General features: G+C 43.7%; 2 protein-coding genes and 1 long non-coding RNA gene across 3 annotated transcripts; 2 read left to right on the forward strand and 1 right to left on the reverse strand.

Moving 5' to 3' along the window:
* On the forward strand, positions 1–6,694 carry LOC124849827. Its single transcript, XR_007030423.1, has 2 exons — positions 1–302; positions 5,981–6,694. It is a non-coding gene; the product is annotated as an uncharacterized LOC124849827 (long non-coding RNA).
* A 2,304-nt stretch (positions 6,695–8,998) lies between these two features.
* On the forward strand, positions 8,999–11,123 carry LOC118300516 (trafficking regulator of GLUT4 1-like). The gene is made up of 3 exons (XM_035624975.2): positions 8,999–9,629; positions 9,812–9,938; positions 10,146–11,123. Exons 1-3 carry the CDS (start codon positions 9,228–9,230, stop codon positions 10,157–10,159), a joined length of 543 nt encoding a protein of 180 aa, XP_035480868.1. The 5' UTR covers positions 8,999–9,227; the 3' UTR covers positions 10,160–11,123.
* A 7-nt stretch (positions 11,124–11,130) lies between these two features.
* On the reverse strand, positions 11,131–18,350 carry LOC118300514 (Golgi SNAP receptor complex member 1). The gene is made up of 9 exons (XM_035624971.1): positions 18,210–18,350; positions 16,890–17,007; positions 16,433–16,505; positions 16,022–16,129; positions 15,802–15,893; positions 13,476–13,550; positions 12,337–12,366; positions 12,006–12,088; positions 11,131–11,648 (listed from the first exon to the last, which is right to left on the reverse strand). Exons 1-9 carry the CDS (start codon positions 18,274–18,276, stop codon positions 11,524–11,526), a joined length of 771 nt encoding a protein of 256 aa, XP_035480864.1. The 5' UTR covers positions 18,277–18,350; the 3' UTR covers positions 11,131–11,523.
* Between the last annotated feature and the right edge of the window lie 513 nt (positions 18,351–18,863).

Here is an 18,863-nt window from a genome sequence, read left to right on the forward strand (position 1 = left end):
GAGAGAGAGAGAGAGAGAGAGAGGAGGGGAGTGGGGCAGGAGTTGTGTAAAAGGGGCTGAAGTCCTGCGTTTTCTTCTGCTGCTGCTGCGCGTAAAAGTGGACTCATGCAAATGGTGCCACACCGTTTATTTGGGTATGTTTGTCGTTTTGTTTTTTTACGTCGTGGATGTTAAAGTGAAAAGCCACTGCGAGCGACACGCCCTCCTCCCGGAGCTCCAGCGATCGCTCCGCCGAGCAGCGGGCGAGGAAGCGTGAACTCCTGCCGGACCGTTCGGAGGAGCGACCCGGCCCGGCGGTCAAGGTGGGGCGGGTTACTCAGTGTCTCGTCTGTGCGTAAACGCCGGTTCTCGTATCCGCCTGGGTTGGGTTTTTTTTTAAATTTTATTATTATTATTAATAGCCCGTGGCTGCGCTCGATGGCCCAGTTCGCGTGGAAATGGCAACTGGCAACCGTCGACTTTATTTAATCAAGTTCGTAAAGAATCGCCTCTCCGGGTGTGATTTCAGTTCGAGGCTATACTGTGGCGTCGCCACATCGCCGAGGAGCTTGTGTCAGACGTTATAGGAGTTCAGGCTGAAGGCCTGCCGGTGTGTCACAGATCATATCGCCCAGGCCCACTGACTGACAGGGGGGGGGCTAGTAGAGAGGATTTATGGGCAACCTAGAAATGTGACATTCTGTCACCTCCCAGCTCCTGTAGACATTTAATCAATTGTCATTGACACAGTGAAACTGTGGCCAGGGACTTTATGAAAGTGCTGCATGAAATGTGTTCAAAAGTCTGGATTGTATATCTAATGAAATGCAGAAGGGAACAAGAAACGCCAGCGAAGGTGCACAGACAGCCTGTTTAAAGATTCGGCAGATTTGCCCTTAACAATATCCTATATCAGGACCATCACAGTCTTGTGCTCGAGCGTCGAGAGAATTCATTCAGTCACGAATGTCGTATTAACGGACCAGACGCTGCAGTGTGTGAGTTAAGGGTCTGCATTCGTGGGATCCACACTTGTCAAAATGTGTCAGTGTACAAAGCCTCTTTAAAAAAAAATTTGCTGAGTTCATAACAGGCCCGAGGAATAAGCCTGTGCTCGAGTAGGGGATAGGTGAAGAAAAGATTAGGAAGCCGTACGAGGGGCCGAGTCCTCCCTGAGAAAGGCAGCGACACCAGCAGTCATCTGGCAGCGCCGGAGGATTCTTCAGATGGAATATTATCAACTGGAGTGTATTATTACTGATGTCTGTGAGGATCCGCTAAACATTGTTTAAGCAGGTGACGTAGCAAAGTATTCAGAGCTCCCGGTTCAGCTCTGGGCCCTCGAGTCTCCTCGCCTCGTACGTACCTTTACAGTGTATGAACTAAACTGACATGAAGTATTTCAAAAAGCTGAGTGACATTTTGTATAAGATAGCTCTCTTTGGGATAGATAAATGGTTTGGGGGAGGGGGTGGGAAGGGAGCTCCCTGTATATGACATCGATGGAGCCTGTCTTATATAATTGTACAGTCAGAGAGTTCAGTGCACCGGTAGGAATGCTCAATAGGCTCGTGTCACGAGCTGCATGTCTGCCACTGCAAACCAGGAGTGTGACATAAGCCGCCGCCCCCCCGTCAGTGAGAGGGTCACACGGCGATGGCAGGGTGTCAGTTTTTTTAAAAGCCACTCATCAAGTCTACGTATGTGTGTGTGTGTGTGTGTGTGTGTGTGTGTGTGTGTGTGTGTGTGTGTGTGTGTGTGTGTGTGTGTGTGTGTGTGTGTGTGTGTGTGTGTGTGTGTGTGTGTGTGTGTGTGTGTGTGTGTGTGTGTGTGTGTGTGTGTGTGTGTGTGTGTGTGTGTGTGTTTGCCCTGCATCCACGCAGGACAAAATAAGCAAACCTAACCCGTGTTTGTTTTATTGCCTGCAGTTGCAGAAGTGAAGCCATTTTGCTCAACTTGGGTTACACCCTTCATTCCTCTTGCGTGCTTTGTCATGGGAGGATGGGGCAAGAAGGGATATGTTATGTAGGTTCATTTAGAAACAGAACGGAAAGGGCACAGACTGCCCCGAGGACAGGCTTACAGGCCTCACGCCACCTCCCCGGGGGGGGGAGGTCATGGATTCAGACTGGTCTTCAACTATTCCTGTGGGCAAGGAACAAAAGACACGTATGTGTGGCGATCTAAGTGTTCAAAGTCAGATAGCCTCTGAAGTCCAGCGAGCAGCAGAGCACAGAAGAGGCTCCCCGCACTATGGTCAGAGTGTTGCCAAAGCCACCGCCCTTTCCCTGTCTTTGTCCCCATGCCCAGTCTTAAAATGGTCAGTCTGCGTTACAGACTACAATCTGGGCCAGTGAACGCCCTCCATGTGGGCCACACCCACAGCAGAGGGATGTACCTGAGCCGGCCTACGCAGGAGACGCATAGCACTTCATCACCGTGTGTGTGTGTGTGTGTGTGTGCGTGTGTGTGTGTGTGTGTGCGGCGACCGCAGTAGCGGAGTGCAAATCTGTAAATCTGTCATTTTTGTGTGTGATAAACCTGCAATTCTTCACATAATCTCACCGGACCGATGGCGTCCGATAGCGTGACCGCCCCCCCCCCCCCCCCAAACGAAGACACCAAATGCCTGGTCACGTATAGCACAGGAAGAGGTCTGTCTGTCACTTTCTCTCCGACCACCTCTCCATCTTCACCCGTTTTTAGTTTTCTGTTGCTACCTGTATTCCGTAATGCGCAACTTCAAGCGCTCCAGATGCATACATTCAAACCACTCCTCTTGCATTCGCAGCCAAGCCTCGACAAGACCGTCTAAAGAGTTAAAAATGTCAATAATTCCCCCTTGCATTCATTCACACCCTCCTGTTTGCACACCATCATTCCTACTTCTCCCCGACACGCACGCCCTGCCTGCTCGACTCCGGTGCGCCTCTCTCGCCGGGGAGTACACGTCCACAGTCCCAGATAAGCTCAGTCTTCTGTATGTCGGACTGTGTGTTATCTCCTTTTACACTGTTGCCCCTGTATGAAAGCCAGTCTCAAGGCCTTCCACGCCGGCTATCATGTGGCCCTGTCTACCTCCCTCGCTCAAGACAGAACGACAGAGTGGGAGAGGGGGAGGCATGAGGTGCAAAAGGGGAAAAAAAAAAAAAAAAGGCGAAGGGGAGGTGAGGGTGAACCTGATGGTGAGGCCACGTCCGCCCTGTCTGGTGCAGACCAGATGTAGACGAGTACATGGAGGAGGGGATGGGTGAAGGATAGAGGGATGGAAAGGGAGGAGTGGAAGAGGCCGTGCGAGCCCACAGCAGCCGGATGGAATTTCTAGCATACGCAGCTGGAATGTCAGGAATGCCGGACAGTCTGATCTGACCGAGAGAGAGAGAGAGAGAGAGAGAGAGAGAGAGAGAGAGAGAGGAAACGCGAGTCAGGAAAGACCAAGAGGAGAAGAAGAAGAAGAAGAAGAGGAGATATGGGAAAGAGTGGCACAGCAAAAGAGTCGGGAGGATTCAACACTGCCTGTCATTGTGAGCGTAGAGATACAGACTCACTGTTTGGGGAGTCAGTGACACGCTGTGGAACGGATAACTAATTCAGTTCCAGCGTGAGGTTGCGGTCGCGCTCGTCGACAGTTACAGTAGGAGTGTGTGGCCAGAGGACATGTACTGCACATCTTCCTGCCTGACGCTGGCGTGAGGAGCCCCGCGTGGGGGTGGGGCGGCGGTTCACTGTGCGATACTGCTGTGACGGGCCGCGGCCTTCGTGGAAATCACCACTTCTTTCAAAGACCTGCAACGTCAACTGCAAAAAATAAATCGCCCCGCTGCCATTTTTATTAGTTTTGCCCGAAATTTCCACAGCTGTTGAAGGCAGGTCATGAAGTTTGGTCCAGATATCCTTTTGTTGACCCCCGGATCCTCTAGTGCCTGGATGACAATGTCAGTCAGTCTGTTTGTTTGGTCCAGACTGAAATATCTCAGTATGCCTGCTGGATGAATAGCTATTAAAATGTTGCACAGACATTCGCGGTCCCCGGAGGATGATTCCTAATGACTTTGCTGATCTACTTGCTTTCATCTGGGTCAAAATGTTCACTCATCCTGCAAAATATCTCAACAACAATCTTGCTTTCAATCACCGGCGCAGTGGAGGCAACGCGAGGGGAGACTGAGAGCAGAGCTGGTTTGGATAGGCCTGGAAGTGACCACCCTCACGTCTGAATGGGCGCCATTTTGGAGCCCAGTAATCGTTTTCATGACTCGCAAAAATCAACACCTGATTTTGAAAGATTTAGGAGACTTTGATTTATGACCAATCAAAGATGGTGCAGCACTGGCAGAGGCCAGTAGATTTAGTTGTGGAAACTTTTTTTTCAGTGCACATTAGTCACAAGTCCGAACAGGCAGTCAAGGCCTCTGCACGGTGACTCATCCGTTTAAAAAAAAGAGTGATATGCGTGTCATGTAGATGCATTTGTCAGGAGGAGGATGGACATATTAGTGTTTTTCCATCTACAACCCGTGTACTTTTCATATTAATGACCACCGTCATGCGTCTGAAGGGATGAAATGACTTCCTGGCCCTGTCAGGGTGACGCAGGATGATTTCTCCCTGCGGCGGTGGCGGCGGCGGCGGCGGCGGCGGCGGCGTCTGTAAAACCCTCTTAAGTCCCGTTGATTGTGACCCACCCTCCCCTGCTGCGCGGAGTCTACAGGCTGAAATACCTGCGATTATTTCTGGTTCTCCTTAGTGCAGGAATGTTCAGCATGTGTTACTCATCGTCGTCCGCCAGACAAGTGGAGTCTGTCCTCGGTATCTCAGCATTGCCGCAAGATTACGTTCGAGAAAAGCGCAGATGTGCTTTCGCTTTTACACAGGTTGGTTTAGAAGTATTCCGGTGCTCAACCTCAATGTGAATGTTCAACTTACTGTTACACCCAGTTTTTTAACTCTTATTTTTATTCACACTTCAAGGCCACACACTTTCCACTCTGTAAGATCTGACTTGGCAACCGCTGGGGTGTAATTCATTAAAGAAGTTTGGGTTTTTTTGCATTCAAAAACTATGATTTACAGTTTAAACTGTCGTTAAATCAAAAAAAACAAAAAAAACAACAATAGATTGTCTTGGTCGAGCTACGTAGATGTAGAAATATCTGAGAACGATTTGAGTTGCACTTTGGATAAAAAGTTGTTCTAACTTTACCGAACAAAAACACAGTTTTTCTTATAATATGGGGACAAAATCTATTAATAATCTTAAAAGTCACCAATCAAGATGTTTGCCGACTACTTGAGGATGAGAAAACTGTAGTGTGCCGTATACAGATGATCTAATATTATTCAGCGTATCGTGACTTGCATCTCTTTTCCCTTTTCGTATGTGTGTCTTTAGCCCTCTATAACAATTGTGTTATTGTTGTGTTAATTGTGAAAAATCCAATGAATAATTGTTAAACAAAAGAGAAAAGAAAAGAGGCCATGCTAAAGGCTGCACTTCAGCAGGAGCATGCTAACATGCTAAAATGCTCAAGTTAAGTCTTTGGATCCCTGAAAGGATTCCAAGTTTTTCTGCTTTTCATGTAGAGGCCGTCTGGTCCACTTGCTTGGGCCTAGTAACCACGGTAACTGACATTTATTTATTTCTTTAAAGGAAAAAAAAAAAGGGTTTTCCAAGAGGCCAGTCTGTGATTTTCAGAATATCTAAGAATTCCATGCTGGCGCTGTGGAACATGCAGAGGCAGAGCTGAGCTGCTGATGCACGTACCCCTGCTGGTGATCTGACACATGATCTCGTGAGCATCTCCCCGGTCATTCTTACATATCACCTCATCTCGCCCACTTACTCACAGCTGATCGCGCACACCGTGCCTCGACTGCACCCACTTACTATGTGTGTGTGTGTGTGTGTGTGTGAGACTGGCTGCAGGCCACCTCATACCCACGCTATGAGCAGAGAGTTTAGAGGGGGAAGTAAAACGATCTCTTCTTCTTCTTTCTGCAGGAAAATATGCGTCTAAATCCGAAGAAGGGAAGAGACGGAGCCTTGTCCGTCACTCCAGGATGTGTGTCTCTGAAACTCTCACGCTCGCTGGCTGACTCCCAGCGCTCCCTCCCCCCCCCCCCCCCCCCCCCCCCCCCCCTCCGCACCCCGCACCCTCGGCCCCGAATGGCTGACACACAGCAGTTCTTCACTGGCAAGCTTTATGTTCCTGTACACATGCTAAAGCTGCCAGCTGAAGAACTGTTCTGGTCAGCCCTGCCCCGGACGACTCAAGAAAGAGGAAGCTGTGAGCTTGGGGGGTTGGGGGCTGAGGAAGCTCAGTGTTTCACTCGCTCAGTGGTCAAACTGTACTTTTCTTCTTTTTCTCCTATTCTTGTGCTGATCACGTGGAAGGTAGGCTGAACAGAAAGATGTTCAATCAGGCAAACGGCTGGTTTTGAAAAGTCTTTAGAACATGGAGACTCAATAATGTATTAAAACGTTTTTCATTTTATATTATAAGGTCTTGAATGTTATTTGTATTCACTGTAAGCATTAATGTTACTTCTAAATGTTTTTGTGTGTTTTGGGCAAAACCCGAGAGGAAAGCCTTTTTCCCGACCTCTGACCTTATGTAAAATTCATCAATTAACTTGAACCCCGCAGAAACCTTATTGAAATTTTGTACGTGAAGTTTTTGTTTTTCATTTTCTTGCAATAAAGAACAAAATATTGTCTGTGACTCACGGTTTATTGTGTCAGACAAAACTGCACACTATGACACTATAGACACATAAAAAAAACATATACAGGCAAAAGATAAAATCAAAAAGAAGTGTCACACTTGTTCCTGTTAACTTTGAAGTCTCTTAAAGGGCAAACGAGAACTAAATTGTGATGCTCTTGTCTAAGTTTAATGATGACAGATATGCAATAACCTCATGGTCCTCTCTGGGAGGCTAATCACCACAAAAAAGTAAACAAGATGATATTTAGTCAGGACCACACCAGGTTAAATGATTTTTACTAAACCAAAGAAGAAGAAAAAAACTACCAAATGTGTGTTGTTCAGGGCCTGACGGTTTTACCAGCTGCTCCTGTGGGATTCCTTCATACACTGCCAACTTTCACTGCATAATCACAAATGATTTTATGAATTAATCATCAATCTGCCAGAGTTACTCATATTAATCAAATGCAAAAAAAATAATGTAGAAGCTGACCAGTGTTTAATGATGTTTCTTAGTTTTTTAAGGTAAAGGTTGTGTTTTCATTTCCTTGAGTCAAGAGTAGTCCAGTCATCATGTATTTGTTAAGATGAGATAAGATATTCCTTTCTGGGCGTTACAGCAGCAAAGTGGACAGCAGAATATAGAAGAAAAAAAATTGGGGGTATGCACATTTTTAAATGGCCCTCCTGATGTACTAAATCTAACTATTGAGCTGCAGAACATGTATATTTTCTGTAAGTGATGTATTTTAAAAGGGAAGATGAGGCAAGTGGAATGTTGCTGCTATTTTAAACTAGTTCAGGTCATTGGTGCGTTTTCTCTAATTCACCACTAGATGGCGACATCAGCACGTTTCACTGCAGATCAGTGAGAGAAATAAAGTCACACTGGATTATTGCTATCTCCTGTGGAATAACATGGTATTACATCTGATGAGTTGATTGGAATTTAATCACTGTGAATTCTCAGTTTGTTAAAAGTGTAAAAAGACACAAAAGCATCGATTATATGTATATATTTATATAAACAAGACATTTAACTCTTAGATCAAGTTTCTTGCTTGATCCAGTGAGAATGAGTTCCTCATTATCCACAATTCACCTTTAGTTTAATAAATGTGTCAGTTCAGTGATCATACATATATATAATAATGATTCAAAGGGTTTATTATACGAATAGGTGTGTAACAGTGTAGGTGAGAAGCTTTGCAGCAGTTGAAATGTCTCTGATGGGCCGTGGTGACATGAATATTCAGATTCAGAAGTAAAATTACAAAATTTCTACCAGCAAAATGCAAAAGCAGATGTGTCACAGCAGTCATACAGAACATCTTAATGACTGTTTTAATATGTCATTGAATTCATGTCTAATGCAGTCGCCCATGGCTGGATTGAAACTGGAAGCTCAATGTACTGTTGGGTTCATAGTGGTGGAGTTAAGCATTATACTTTGCCATAGTACAACTTTGAGGTACTTGTGCTTGAGTAGTTCCTTTTCATGCACCTCAGAGGGAAATACTCTTAATTGACAATTTAAGTGACGATTGATTTACAGATCAGGATTTTTACAAAACCTATGATGGGTTTGTATGATAAAGTTGAGTTACTGAAGCATTAAAGTTTGATCACACATGAATGCATCAGTAATAATAGTCTAACAATACAATATGTTATACCTCAATATTCAAATGGGAAATTTTGTCTTATTTTTATGAGTTTTACTTTTAATACCCCGAGTGCATTTTGCAAATATTCTTTTTTGAAAAATTTATCTGACAAACATCCTATGTGTAAAATGTCAATCTTCGACAATAGTTGTCTGATAAAATATCTTAATGTAATCATTGATATAGAGGAAAAGGTGCAATATCAATGTGCTATTAGTAGAGTGAATAAAGGAGCATAATAGAAATATATAAGAAGAAGTATATTGGACATTTTTCAATCACTGCTGATTATTTTTTTATGAACTCATAGTAAAGTATGGGCAAAATATCAATTAACCAAGTTATTGTGGCTGGTGTTGGATGACACCGAGCCGCTCCAGCCCCTCCCCTCCTCGCGCGTAAATGGGAAGCTTTTACGCGCCGCGCGTGTTCCCTCAAAGTGAGGTTTTAAATTATTGTTTTTGCAATGTCACACGCCTCGACCGGTGCACATATAGGCCGCGGACGCTGGGGATGTGCCGTGGAGATGTATGGGGATGCGGTTAAAACTCCGTACTTCCAGAGAAAGGGGCGGGGGCGCGCGGGGGGGGGGCAAAAGCGTGCGTCCGGACGCTCAGCGCCAACTAAACGCGAGAGGGATCTTGGACATCAATAACATCTGGCTCATCAATAAGACATCTCGATGGAGTTAGACTGCTTAATGAAATAGGTTGCCTTGAAGGTATTTGCCTGTCTGAATTTATAATATTGAATCCGATGACCCCCCCCCCCTCCCCATGGAGAACATCTGAAGGAAGACTCCTCTCCATCCTCAGGGCAGCGGCTCGGTCACACAGAGAGTTAGACTTTTGAGATTCCTTATCTTTCAGTGATGGCTATCAACACGGACGCTGCGTTCGGGAAGAGCGCCCTCGGCGAGAGGGAAGTTTCCAATCCCACCGACTTCCAGGACACGGAGAAGCTGCTGAGCGCCGCGACCACCGAGCCCACCGGGCAGACCAACCTCAAGCCGTCCGACTCCTTCTCCCTCAACGTCCGAGGGAGCATCCACTCCCTGGACGCGGAGCAGAACGGACACAGATCGCCGCTGAAGTCGGGCTCCATGGGGCAGTTGGCGGCCCCACCCAGATCCTCGTCCCGGATCAGCCTGGGCCGGCTGCCCTCCCCGGTGCCGGGCGGGTCCTTACCCTCCACTTACCTCTGGCTCGCCTTGCTGTCCTGCTTCTGTCCCGCGGTGCCGCTCAACATATGTGCCCTGTGGTATGCAAATGTGGTGAGTGCTACATTTGAATTGAACTGCTCTTCATTAGAACACAGTGATTGTGTGTCTGTGCTTTAGATGCTCGGGTGCATCTGGATACAGATGGAAAGCTTTTCAGGCACTACAGGTGTTTGGCATCTATGTTGCATTTTAAATAATTCATTGTCAGTCACTTCCCTTTTGTTTCCCATTAGTCGAGGTCTGTGCTCCACACTGGCGATATCGAAGGAGCAAAGAAATACGGGCGTCTGTCCATGCTGCTCAGCCTTCTGGCAATTCTGCTGGGTGTGGCTGTCATCATGTTCATAGTGTTTACAATAGGTAAAACACACACACACACACACACACACACACACACACACACACACACACACACACACACACACACACACACACACACACACACACACACACACACACACACACACACACACACACACACACACACACACACACACACACACACACACACACACACACACACACACACACACAGTAACAATATTTCTCCCCTCTTCCATCTATCAGAGATCCAGCAGTGAGCTGTGGGATGGAAGGAGTCCCACTAAACACTCCTATGACTTCACCTGACACAAGTTTGCACAGAAAAAATTGATGAGGAAGAGGAAGGGGGAAGGATGTCATTTTTGAAGACAAAAAAATAAATAACAAGCACAAAATCTGAGTTGAAAACAAGCTGAAGAGACTAACGTACAACGTGGTGCTTTTTTTCTGCTGTGGATAAAAAAAAGAAAGAAAGAAGTCGCAGACCATTTCTCTTTTTCTGGCAACACTCTTGTCCATTAACCCCACAAACTCAGGAACAAAGGAAGGCGGAGGGAGGCTGCGCCCGGTCATCGGGTCGGATCGTCACGGGTGAATGTGTAAACTACTCTTAGTCCAAACTAGAGGTGCACTGATGTCGACTCCTGCCTGACACACACAAGACAATTGGATGGCTCTACATTTTGAGTATCAAAACAAAAACAAAACCCCTAGAAAACCACAAGGCATCATTAGATGGGAGGATGCTCTAAAGACTAAAGAAGACCACGTTAAACGTGCCCCCCTCTCGGGTTCAGAAGGCATCAGTGCATCTCTGGTCTGTAGCGCAGCCACTGTTTGTCTTTAACAATTAGCAACTAAGTAAGAACCGACTTTCCCTTTCTGTTCGCCACAGGATGTTGAAGATGTATAAGCTGATTTCATACACTGTTTACATCATGTACAAAACAAGGCCCTGCTGCAGTTATAGCGTGATATCTTGCTTTTGTGTGCTACTATGATAAATTCAACAGACTCGTGTTGGGAGTCTACTGAACTGCCTGGATCTCTGCACCTCTTTAACGTTTACAATATACTGCAAGATATGAAAAAAAAAAAGGGGGGGGGCTGTTCTCCCTGTATGCACTGTTGTTGATGTTTATACATTTATACTGTATGACTGGTTTACTGTGCCATAGTTCTGCATGTCTGAAATAAACCTGAATGAGCATGACAAACTTAAAAAAAGTGAGCTCATCATCTTTATTTTATTATTTGGCACTGCCGATACTATATATAAGTATAAGTATAAGTACGACATGAACAGTACACATCCCATTAGAATATGACCTCATACATTTATAAAGATTTTTAAAATTACAACAGGCTATAAGCAGCAATATATAAATTCCCAGATCTGAAAAATAAATAAAACTCTGCAGTGTGAGAGCTGAGGGGCAAAATGATTACTTTCAATTAAGAATTGTTATTAATGTCATACATCTTTAAATTCTCTCTTAACTGTTGAGTTTATGTAAAGTGAATCACAATAGAAGGATACAAAATCATGAACATTTAAAAAAATAATAGTTTCTTGGCAACAGTTGGACTGAGTTACAACGTCAGTCAGCTGAGCGGTGACTCAGTGGAACGTGTAAAGCAACAGGAGGATGGTGCAGACGCCAATCACCCCGCCTAGGATTAAAGAGTCACGCCTCTTGCGCAAATTGATCTTCTGGATGAGACCGTTGATGGTGGGGAAGCGATCTGAGTAGCACGGTGAAGGAAAAATAATTAAGATCCAAGTGGGGGTTTCCCTTCCTCACAAGTGAGCGAGAGGCATAAAGCGGCAGGGAAAGTTGATCAGCAGGAAAAATAAATAAAAGACTTAATGGAGCCTAATGGTAAAGTCTGCTGTGGGTCATACTAGCTTTCAACTGCAAGTGCGGTGATGTGATCCCTGCTCAGTGTGTGTGCTGTGTGGTTTGTGCTGCACATGTGCAACGGAAATCTGTGTACAAATGTTCTGCACAGGCAAAACTGAGATTTCAATGTCAACACAGAGAAAGTTAAAAAAAAGCGCGGGAACTGAAAGAAAGGAACAGAAATGATAAAAAAGGATACTGGCCAAAGTTGTGACCCTGGTCTGAATGGACTTGAACATCCCACGCTGAAATGTGATGTTCTCTTTGGTAGCCATGGCGATGCTGGAGGAAGAGAGAGAGAGAGAGAACGCACAAAGCATCAGATGAGGCTCACAGCATCTCATTAAGTGGGTTTTAACGTTTTGGCTGAGGTGCCAAAAATTAGGATGCTATGATGGCCTGTTATAATAGATCTGAATGTGCTGCGTTTGCTTATGATGTGTGTGTGTGTGTGTGTGTGCATTTCTGAGTTGAGTGAGTGATTGAGAGTAAAAGGGAAAGAGGAGAGTGAATGCGGCAATAACGCTCACCTTATTGCATTGTCGATAAGCCGATCTGAGCTGTGAAGAAGAAGAGAAAAGAGATTGTAAACGAAAAACCTTAATTCTTCAATTCTTACACAAAAATGTTCAATCCTTGAAAACGTGCAGTAATTTAATTAATCTTTCGCAGCCAATCATCATGACACTTTTAAACAAATAACATTTCGATATAAAATTTCAAGACATACAGTATTACTTTATTATTATTACATTATTTCTAAATACTTCCCCTGGATTAAACAAGGAAAAGTCTGTGCATGGAACCCCATACGGCTCTTTTGTCTACTCTCATTAAAGGGAGCACTTCCCGTGGTTCCCGTGAGACAACAGAGAAAAGTGCTGGTTAATGGAGGATTTTTGAGTCAGAATCCGAGCCGGTCACAGCAGAAGCCAGTCAATCTCTATAATATACCTGCTGTGAACACATAACAACAGATACAGTATTCATTTTGATGACAGGTAGCTGATCCCACACGCGAGGACAGATGACTTTTTCGTCAGCTGCTATTAGCGGCCAAGGTGAGTGACGGACAGAAGAATGGAGCGTTTGACCGGATCACATACAGGCTGCAGTGTGCGTTCGTCCTGGCAGACTCCAACAACGGAGACGAAAAAAAAAATCAATACTGTACATTATACATCTATCCATCGCTTCCACCATCTATCTACTGCTGTCCTCTGCTTTTTCTCTCCATCCTTCATTAGCTGGAAGAGTCCACGGGGGAGGCAGCTTCCTGCTTTTTTTCTTCTTCAGCTTTCTTTACTTACATTCCTCACACGTTGAACTTCACACGGCGAGTCTCATTCTCTTTGCCTCAGGTTTGAGAACAGTAGTTTGGGCCTATTGGTGAGGTCACTGCTACAGGAAATCAACCGGACAAAAATTGCCTTTTGCAGCAATTTATGTCCGGTTGGCTTTCTTATTTTTCTGTTTTCAACTACACATGCCAACATGAAGCAACGTTCACAATGATGTGTTCAAGTCAAACACTCAGATGGCATTTTTAAGAAGACAGGGAGGGATTTAGGGCCTAGCTCTTGGTCTTCTTGAAAACACAAATATTAATTTACTACAGCTCTGCTCTGTGTTTTTAAGCGATACGGGATTTCTTAAAAAAAACTCTTACCTTCTGAGATGTTCGTGCTCCTTCAGGAGGAGCTCTGTCTTTCTGTTATTCACCCCCGAGCTGCTTTTGTAGGACCTGAACAAGAAAACCGAAGAGAGAGGGAGAAAATCAGCCGGTAAAACGTTTGCATGTTGTACTGAGCATGTTGACATAATTTTGCTAATTAGCACTGAACTGAAGCACTGAGCTGCTGATGGAGCTACGAGTCGGGGGATCACCCGGGTCATGATTAATCCTCTGGGGACCATGAATGTCTTTATAAAATCTCAGGGCAATTCCAGCTATTTGTTGAAGAGAGACTCAGACAACACTGCCATCCCTAAAGCCATGCTGGATTTTAAAAAATATGCGAATATAGCTGGCAATTTTTGTAGCCACAATTTTTTGTACTTTAAATAACTGGTGCAGTGCCCGTTCAAAACAGGCCTGTTTGTAACGGACCAATATATCGAACTGTTGGGAATGAGCGGCGGCCTGTGTATGAAGCCACACTGCACACATCAGAGAAGACATGTCTGACTCAGGAGCGGTGGCCTGTGGATAAAGGCACACTGTGGATGTGGAAGAAGACTCGGTCAGCAGACTGCCTGTTAAGGCACACTCTTTGACACAAACTCCTCTGCTGGCCTCAGCAGGATGCAGACAAATTTTGATGTTTCAAACTGTGAAGGGACACGGTTCTGTACAACCCTTACACCATCAAAAGGGCCAATGTGATTGCTGCCTGAATAAGGAAATATGTTTAAAAAAAAATTAAAAAAAAAAAAAAATCTGGTCAGCTTCTCAAATGTCTTCTGTGATATTAAACTCAACATCTTTAGGTTTAAACTGTTTTTAGATCGGACAAAATGAAACATTTGATGATGTCATCTTGGGCTTTAGGAAACCGGAATAAATATATTTGACAATTTTCTCACATTTAATTAACCAACCAACCAAATATTAGAGAAACTAATCAACACATTAATTAATAATAAGAATGATAGTTAGAACAAATGTACTCTTTGTTTGGTGGTGCAATATATTTTAATTATTTCTTATGGTTGTTTCATGAAAACCTACAGCAAAGCATTACCCTCCACATGCACAATCACATCTAAGTAGCTGCAACTGGCCAGATCACCACCGACACAGAACATGTTTTTCCTCGGCCTTTGCCTGGACGATATATTTCGCTCTCGCCTATAAACTGATGCCTCGGTGCTGATTATGTACTTCCTGCGTTAAGGCTTTTAAGTGATCAGCTCTGCTTAAGCCACGACTCTGTGCTCCATTTCTTATTTACACTCCCTGTTTGGATTGATCATCAATTCATCATCCATTAGCTGCTCTGCCCCTCTCTCCTCCCACTGTTTCTCCACACCTCTCATCTCTACGGGGATAATTAAAATGTTACTTTCATAATTTTTTTGGTAATCTGTCAGCTCAGGACAATGTCTCTCACTCCCCTCTCCCTCTGTCCTGCTCTGACTGTCCTCCCCTGGTGGACCATTGCTCTGTCTCAGGCAGGACAGATGTAACCACTCTCCCTCAGCTTTGGCTAAATGAAAGCCTTGTGGTTTGATTTACTGTAGAAGGCACTTATGAAAGATACCCCCAGAGAAAGAAAGAAAGAAAGAAAGAAAGAAACAGTGAGGGAGGGAGGGAGGGGGGGCTGATAAGAGGAGGTTCTTCTTTTTACAAGATGAAACATGAGAGAGGGAAGCAGGCTATTAAAGGGCGGGGAACTTCTGCTACAAACTGGACATTTCTGCCTCCTACTGGTTAAGTGTAGCACAGCTAAAGTCCACAGAGGAAGAAGAGGTGGAGAAAGAAAAGACTGCAAGAACAAGGAAGGATGGAAAAGAATGGAAGGAAAGATGAAGATAGTAAAAAGTGGTACAGAGAAACACCAATGATGGAAGGAATTATGAGAGGAAGGTGTGACTCTGCCGAAATGATACAGACTATATTCCAGTGATTATACAGTGGTACTGCACTTCCTGTTAGGAAGCCAAGAGAGAGAGACAGATTTAAAAAAGTAGAAAAGAAATGGTCGGTGACTAAGAGTACCCTTTCTAAAAGATAAAGAAAATCTGGAAACGTATAAACAATGTTCACAGAGCTTTTTCAAGGCTTCAATACAACAGGTAATTTAAAAGAGTATGTGTATCAGGAGCAGAAATGATCAGTTGATTAGTTAAACGGACAGAAAAATAAACATGTTAACATTGAATATCTTCACCAAAATTGGTTATCTGACAATATTACCCTGAGCTCTGGCATTTGCTAACAATACACAGTGTCTTTATCACATGCCGATGTATGAGGGTGCTCGCTTGCTCACTCAATGTCTCTGTGAACGGAGCCCAGCAGGTCCTCTCGCTCTCGCAGGCTAAAGAAGTTGCCTTTGGTTTTGTGGAATTCATGGGTGTAGTCCTGCAGGACAACACATCATGAACGACAGTAAGCAATCAAGAGTGGAAAATTCACAAAAGAATAAATAATGACACTGTCTTAATATGTGGAGCTGGATAACATTTGATCATGAGAGTTGTTGTATGTACCTGTAGAATATCTCGATGTCTCTGCAGCGTGTGCATCAGTGCTGCGTTGTGTGACGACACTCCAGGAGTGTTTGTGTATTCTGCCATTTTGTCATTGACTGCTGTAAGCTACACACACAAAAAACAAAGATTAAATTAACATGATTAATTAAATGAACATAATTAATTGATATTTAGATTAGAGTTTCAAACTAGAGTTAAACAAGTTTCAAATTACACATGAATGTATTGTAATAAGCATGAACTGCATTTCAACAGCACTTCTCCCGTCATATAAAAACCCAGGATGACACAAACAGCTTTGGTTGATGCTCCCCCCTGGTTTGAGAACAGCAATTATAAATTAAGTTTGATATTTTTGGTATAACATCAGTTCCATAAACTTGGCTTGTAGTGTGACATTTGACTCACATTTGCCAGGAGCTGCTCCAGCTCAGTAGTCATGGCCACGAGAATATTGTCTTGATATGAGCCAGAGTCAGACCTGAAGAGAAGGAAATTAGGATTAAGTTAAAGATTTATTAAATTTATCAAATTGTATGGCGATAAAAACATTCTGTTAGAGTGCTTGGTGCTTAACCTTCTGTTGTCCAGTTAATAGCCAACAAATTAAATACATAAAAAAATAAAATATTACCCAAACATTGTACAACATCACCAGAAAGTAAAGGGAATCTATGTTAAATACAAAATTATGCGTTTATGGAAGCCAAGAAGAGTAGTAATTTTCCACAGAAACCACAAATGAATTTTGAGAATCTCCACAGATTCCATTTGAGACAGATAAATATCGATATTTAGATTGTACATCCAAGGTCAACAGAAGGCAGAGTATTTCCACATTGTACAGTGAAGAGAGGAGTGTGACCTGCTGTCTCTTGTTCGTTGGTCCCGGCTGCTGCTGGAGTAGCTGGTGCAGAGCTTACTGAAGGACACCAGCTTAAGGTCCAGCTCATTCTCCAGCTGTCTGGCCTGTTTACGCAAACCTGAGTTCAGAAACGAGAGACAAACATTTCATTATGAACACAGACTTTCTACACCTAGAATTACTGGTAAATGATTAATAACTTCTGGAAAACAAACGCAGAAAATAAGAAGCAGACACAGCAGACTGATCCGGCCCAGATTATGATTTCAACTAAGTTTGCAGGACTGCATTCAGTCGGCAATGTGGTATAAAGCCCACAAGACAAGCATGGTATAGATTGAGAGATGGCAAACCAAGATATGAACCCACTGTGAAATGAAACCATTTGGGCCACACTGTGGTAGTCAGTCACTTCAGAATAATAGGGTTGATTTTCTTTTATATTTAGCAGCTTCAAAATCCCTGTGAATTGAATCAGCACGTAGCAGGACTTTGTGGGAGAATTACTGATTGTATGAACTCAATTCATATTATTGTGTCATGAACATAAGGAAAAACATCCACACGGCGGCCAAAGAGAAAGTCCAACACTAGTGAAGCATCTTACACAACTTTCAAAATCAAATCTCTAGACCACCACCGACTGCGACAAAGGTCAATTTATAAATCATTGACAAAAAACATATTGTACTGTATAGACTGAATACATTAAAACATATGAATGAATGACTGAATTATTAACCTATCCTGCATTGTTCTTCAGACCTTTGAGACGACAGCCATTGAAATATTTGACCATCTGTGCAACTGTATATTTGTGGGATTTCTGTTGGGCCTTTGCATGAAAAATGTACATTACAATCTGCATAGTCCAAAAGAAAAGCAAAAAAGAATGACAAACCAGGAAGAGACACAAAGTACCTCGAGATGAACACAGAGATTCAAAACAACTACAAATATACTTTAAAAAACTACAGAGAGACTCAAAAATATTACAAAGATACTCAAAAATATTACAAAGATACTCAAAAATACTACAAAGATACTCAAACATATTACAAGGACGGAGAAGGCAGGGGCCTTGTACAAGGGTCCTTTCTCTCCGCAGGTGCAGGTGATAACTTTATTAGTCCGACAGTAACTCCACAAGCTAACAGGTTAGCTCGGAGCTAACTTAAGACTTCTCATCCCCGCCGACACTAACGTAACGAATTGCAGAAGACGTTGAGTGCGTTTGGTGTGAATCGGTGAAGAGCAACATAACACGGACATGTACATCGTTCGTGTAGAATCAGACGCCGTACAGTGAACACCACGTACCTTCCCAGTAGTCGCTGCCGCCGGCTGCCATGTTTGTTGTTGACTGGCTGTGTGGACAGGTCATCATCAGCCGTCAATGAGCAACGACTGTCGCAATTTGTACCCATTCGACACCACAGCGGCCTCTAGTGGTTTTCGCACGCAAGCGCAGCGCTTGGTGAACTAATTCAGAAATGGATTTAGATCTGGACTCGACTAAAAGTACTAAAAGTACGCTGAAAAAGGTAAGGTGGAGTTTTTTTCAGGCACCACATTATTTTCATAAAGGATTAATCTGCTGCTGATTAATATATATTATATTATATATATGAAAATGGTGAGAACAGTGCATCAGAAAAACCAAGATACCAATAGTAAATCTGCACATGCTAATTTTCCAACCTTAAAATAGAAAAGCTGCAAACTTAATTGCATTTGAGAAGCCGAAATGGCCCCCTCCGCTCAAAAAAAGTGTTTTTCTTCTGTCTTTGTCCTCTAAAATATCAGACATTGACTATAGGGACTTCTCTGCAATTTGAAATTCCAATGAATCATGTGCAAGCTAGAGTGAGTACATCACACATAAAGAAAACCAATCGCTGGCTTATATGCGAATGTGAGACAAAGAAACTTTCGGCGCATGCAAGCCAGCACATCCACGAGAGGACGGCAGGT

This window comes from Scophthalmus maximus, chromosome 2 (assembly GCF_022379125.1).
Source record: "Scophthalmus maximus strain ysfricsl-2021 chromosome 2, ASM2237912v1, whole genome shotgun sequence".
In the NCBI taxonomy this organism is placed as follows: Eukaryota; Metazoa; Chordata; class Actinopteri; order Pleuronectiformes; family Scophthalmidae; genus Scophthalmus; species Scophthalmus maximus.

Bases quoted from the DNA above. Each gene is read 5' to 3' on its own strand.
- LOC118300514 (XM_035624971.1), bottom strand. From the start codon at position 18,276: ATGATGACCTGTCCACACAGCCAGTCAACAACAAACATGGCAGCCGGC. The intron at 16,130-16,432 runs GTGAGTCAAATG...TTGTGTGTGTAG, and splicing joins TGGAGCAGCTCCTGGCAAAT to CTTACAGCAGTCAATGACAA. The intron at 12,089-12,336 runs GTGAGCGTTATT...CTCTTCCTCCAG, and splicing joins CTTATCGACAATGCAATAAG to CATCGCCATGGCTACCAAAG.
- LOC118300516 (XM_035624975.2), top strand. From the start codon at position 9,228: ATGGCTATCAACACGGACGCTGCGTTCGGGAAGAGCGCCCTCGGCGAG. The intron at 9,630-9,811 runs GTGAGTGCTACA...GTTTCCCATTAG, and splicing joins CCCTGTGGTATGCAAATGTG to TCGAGGTCTGTGCTCCACAC.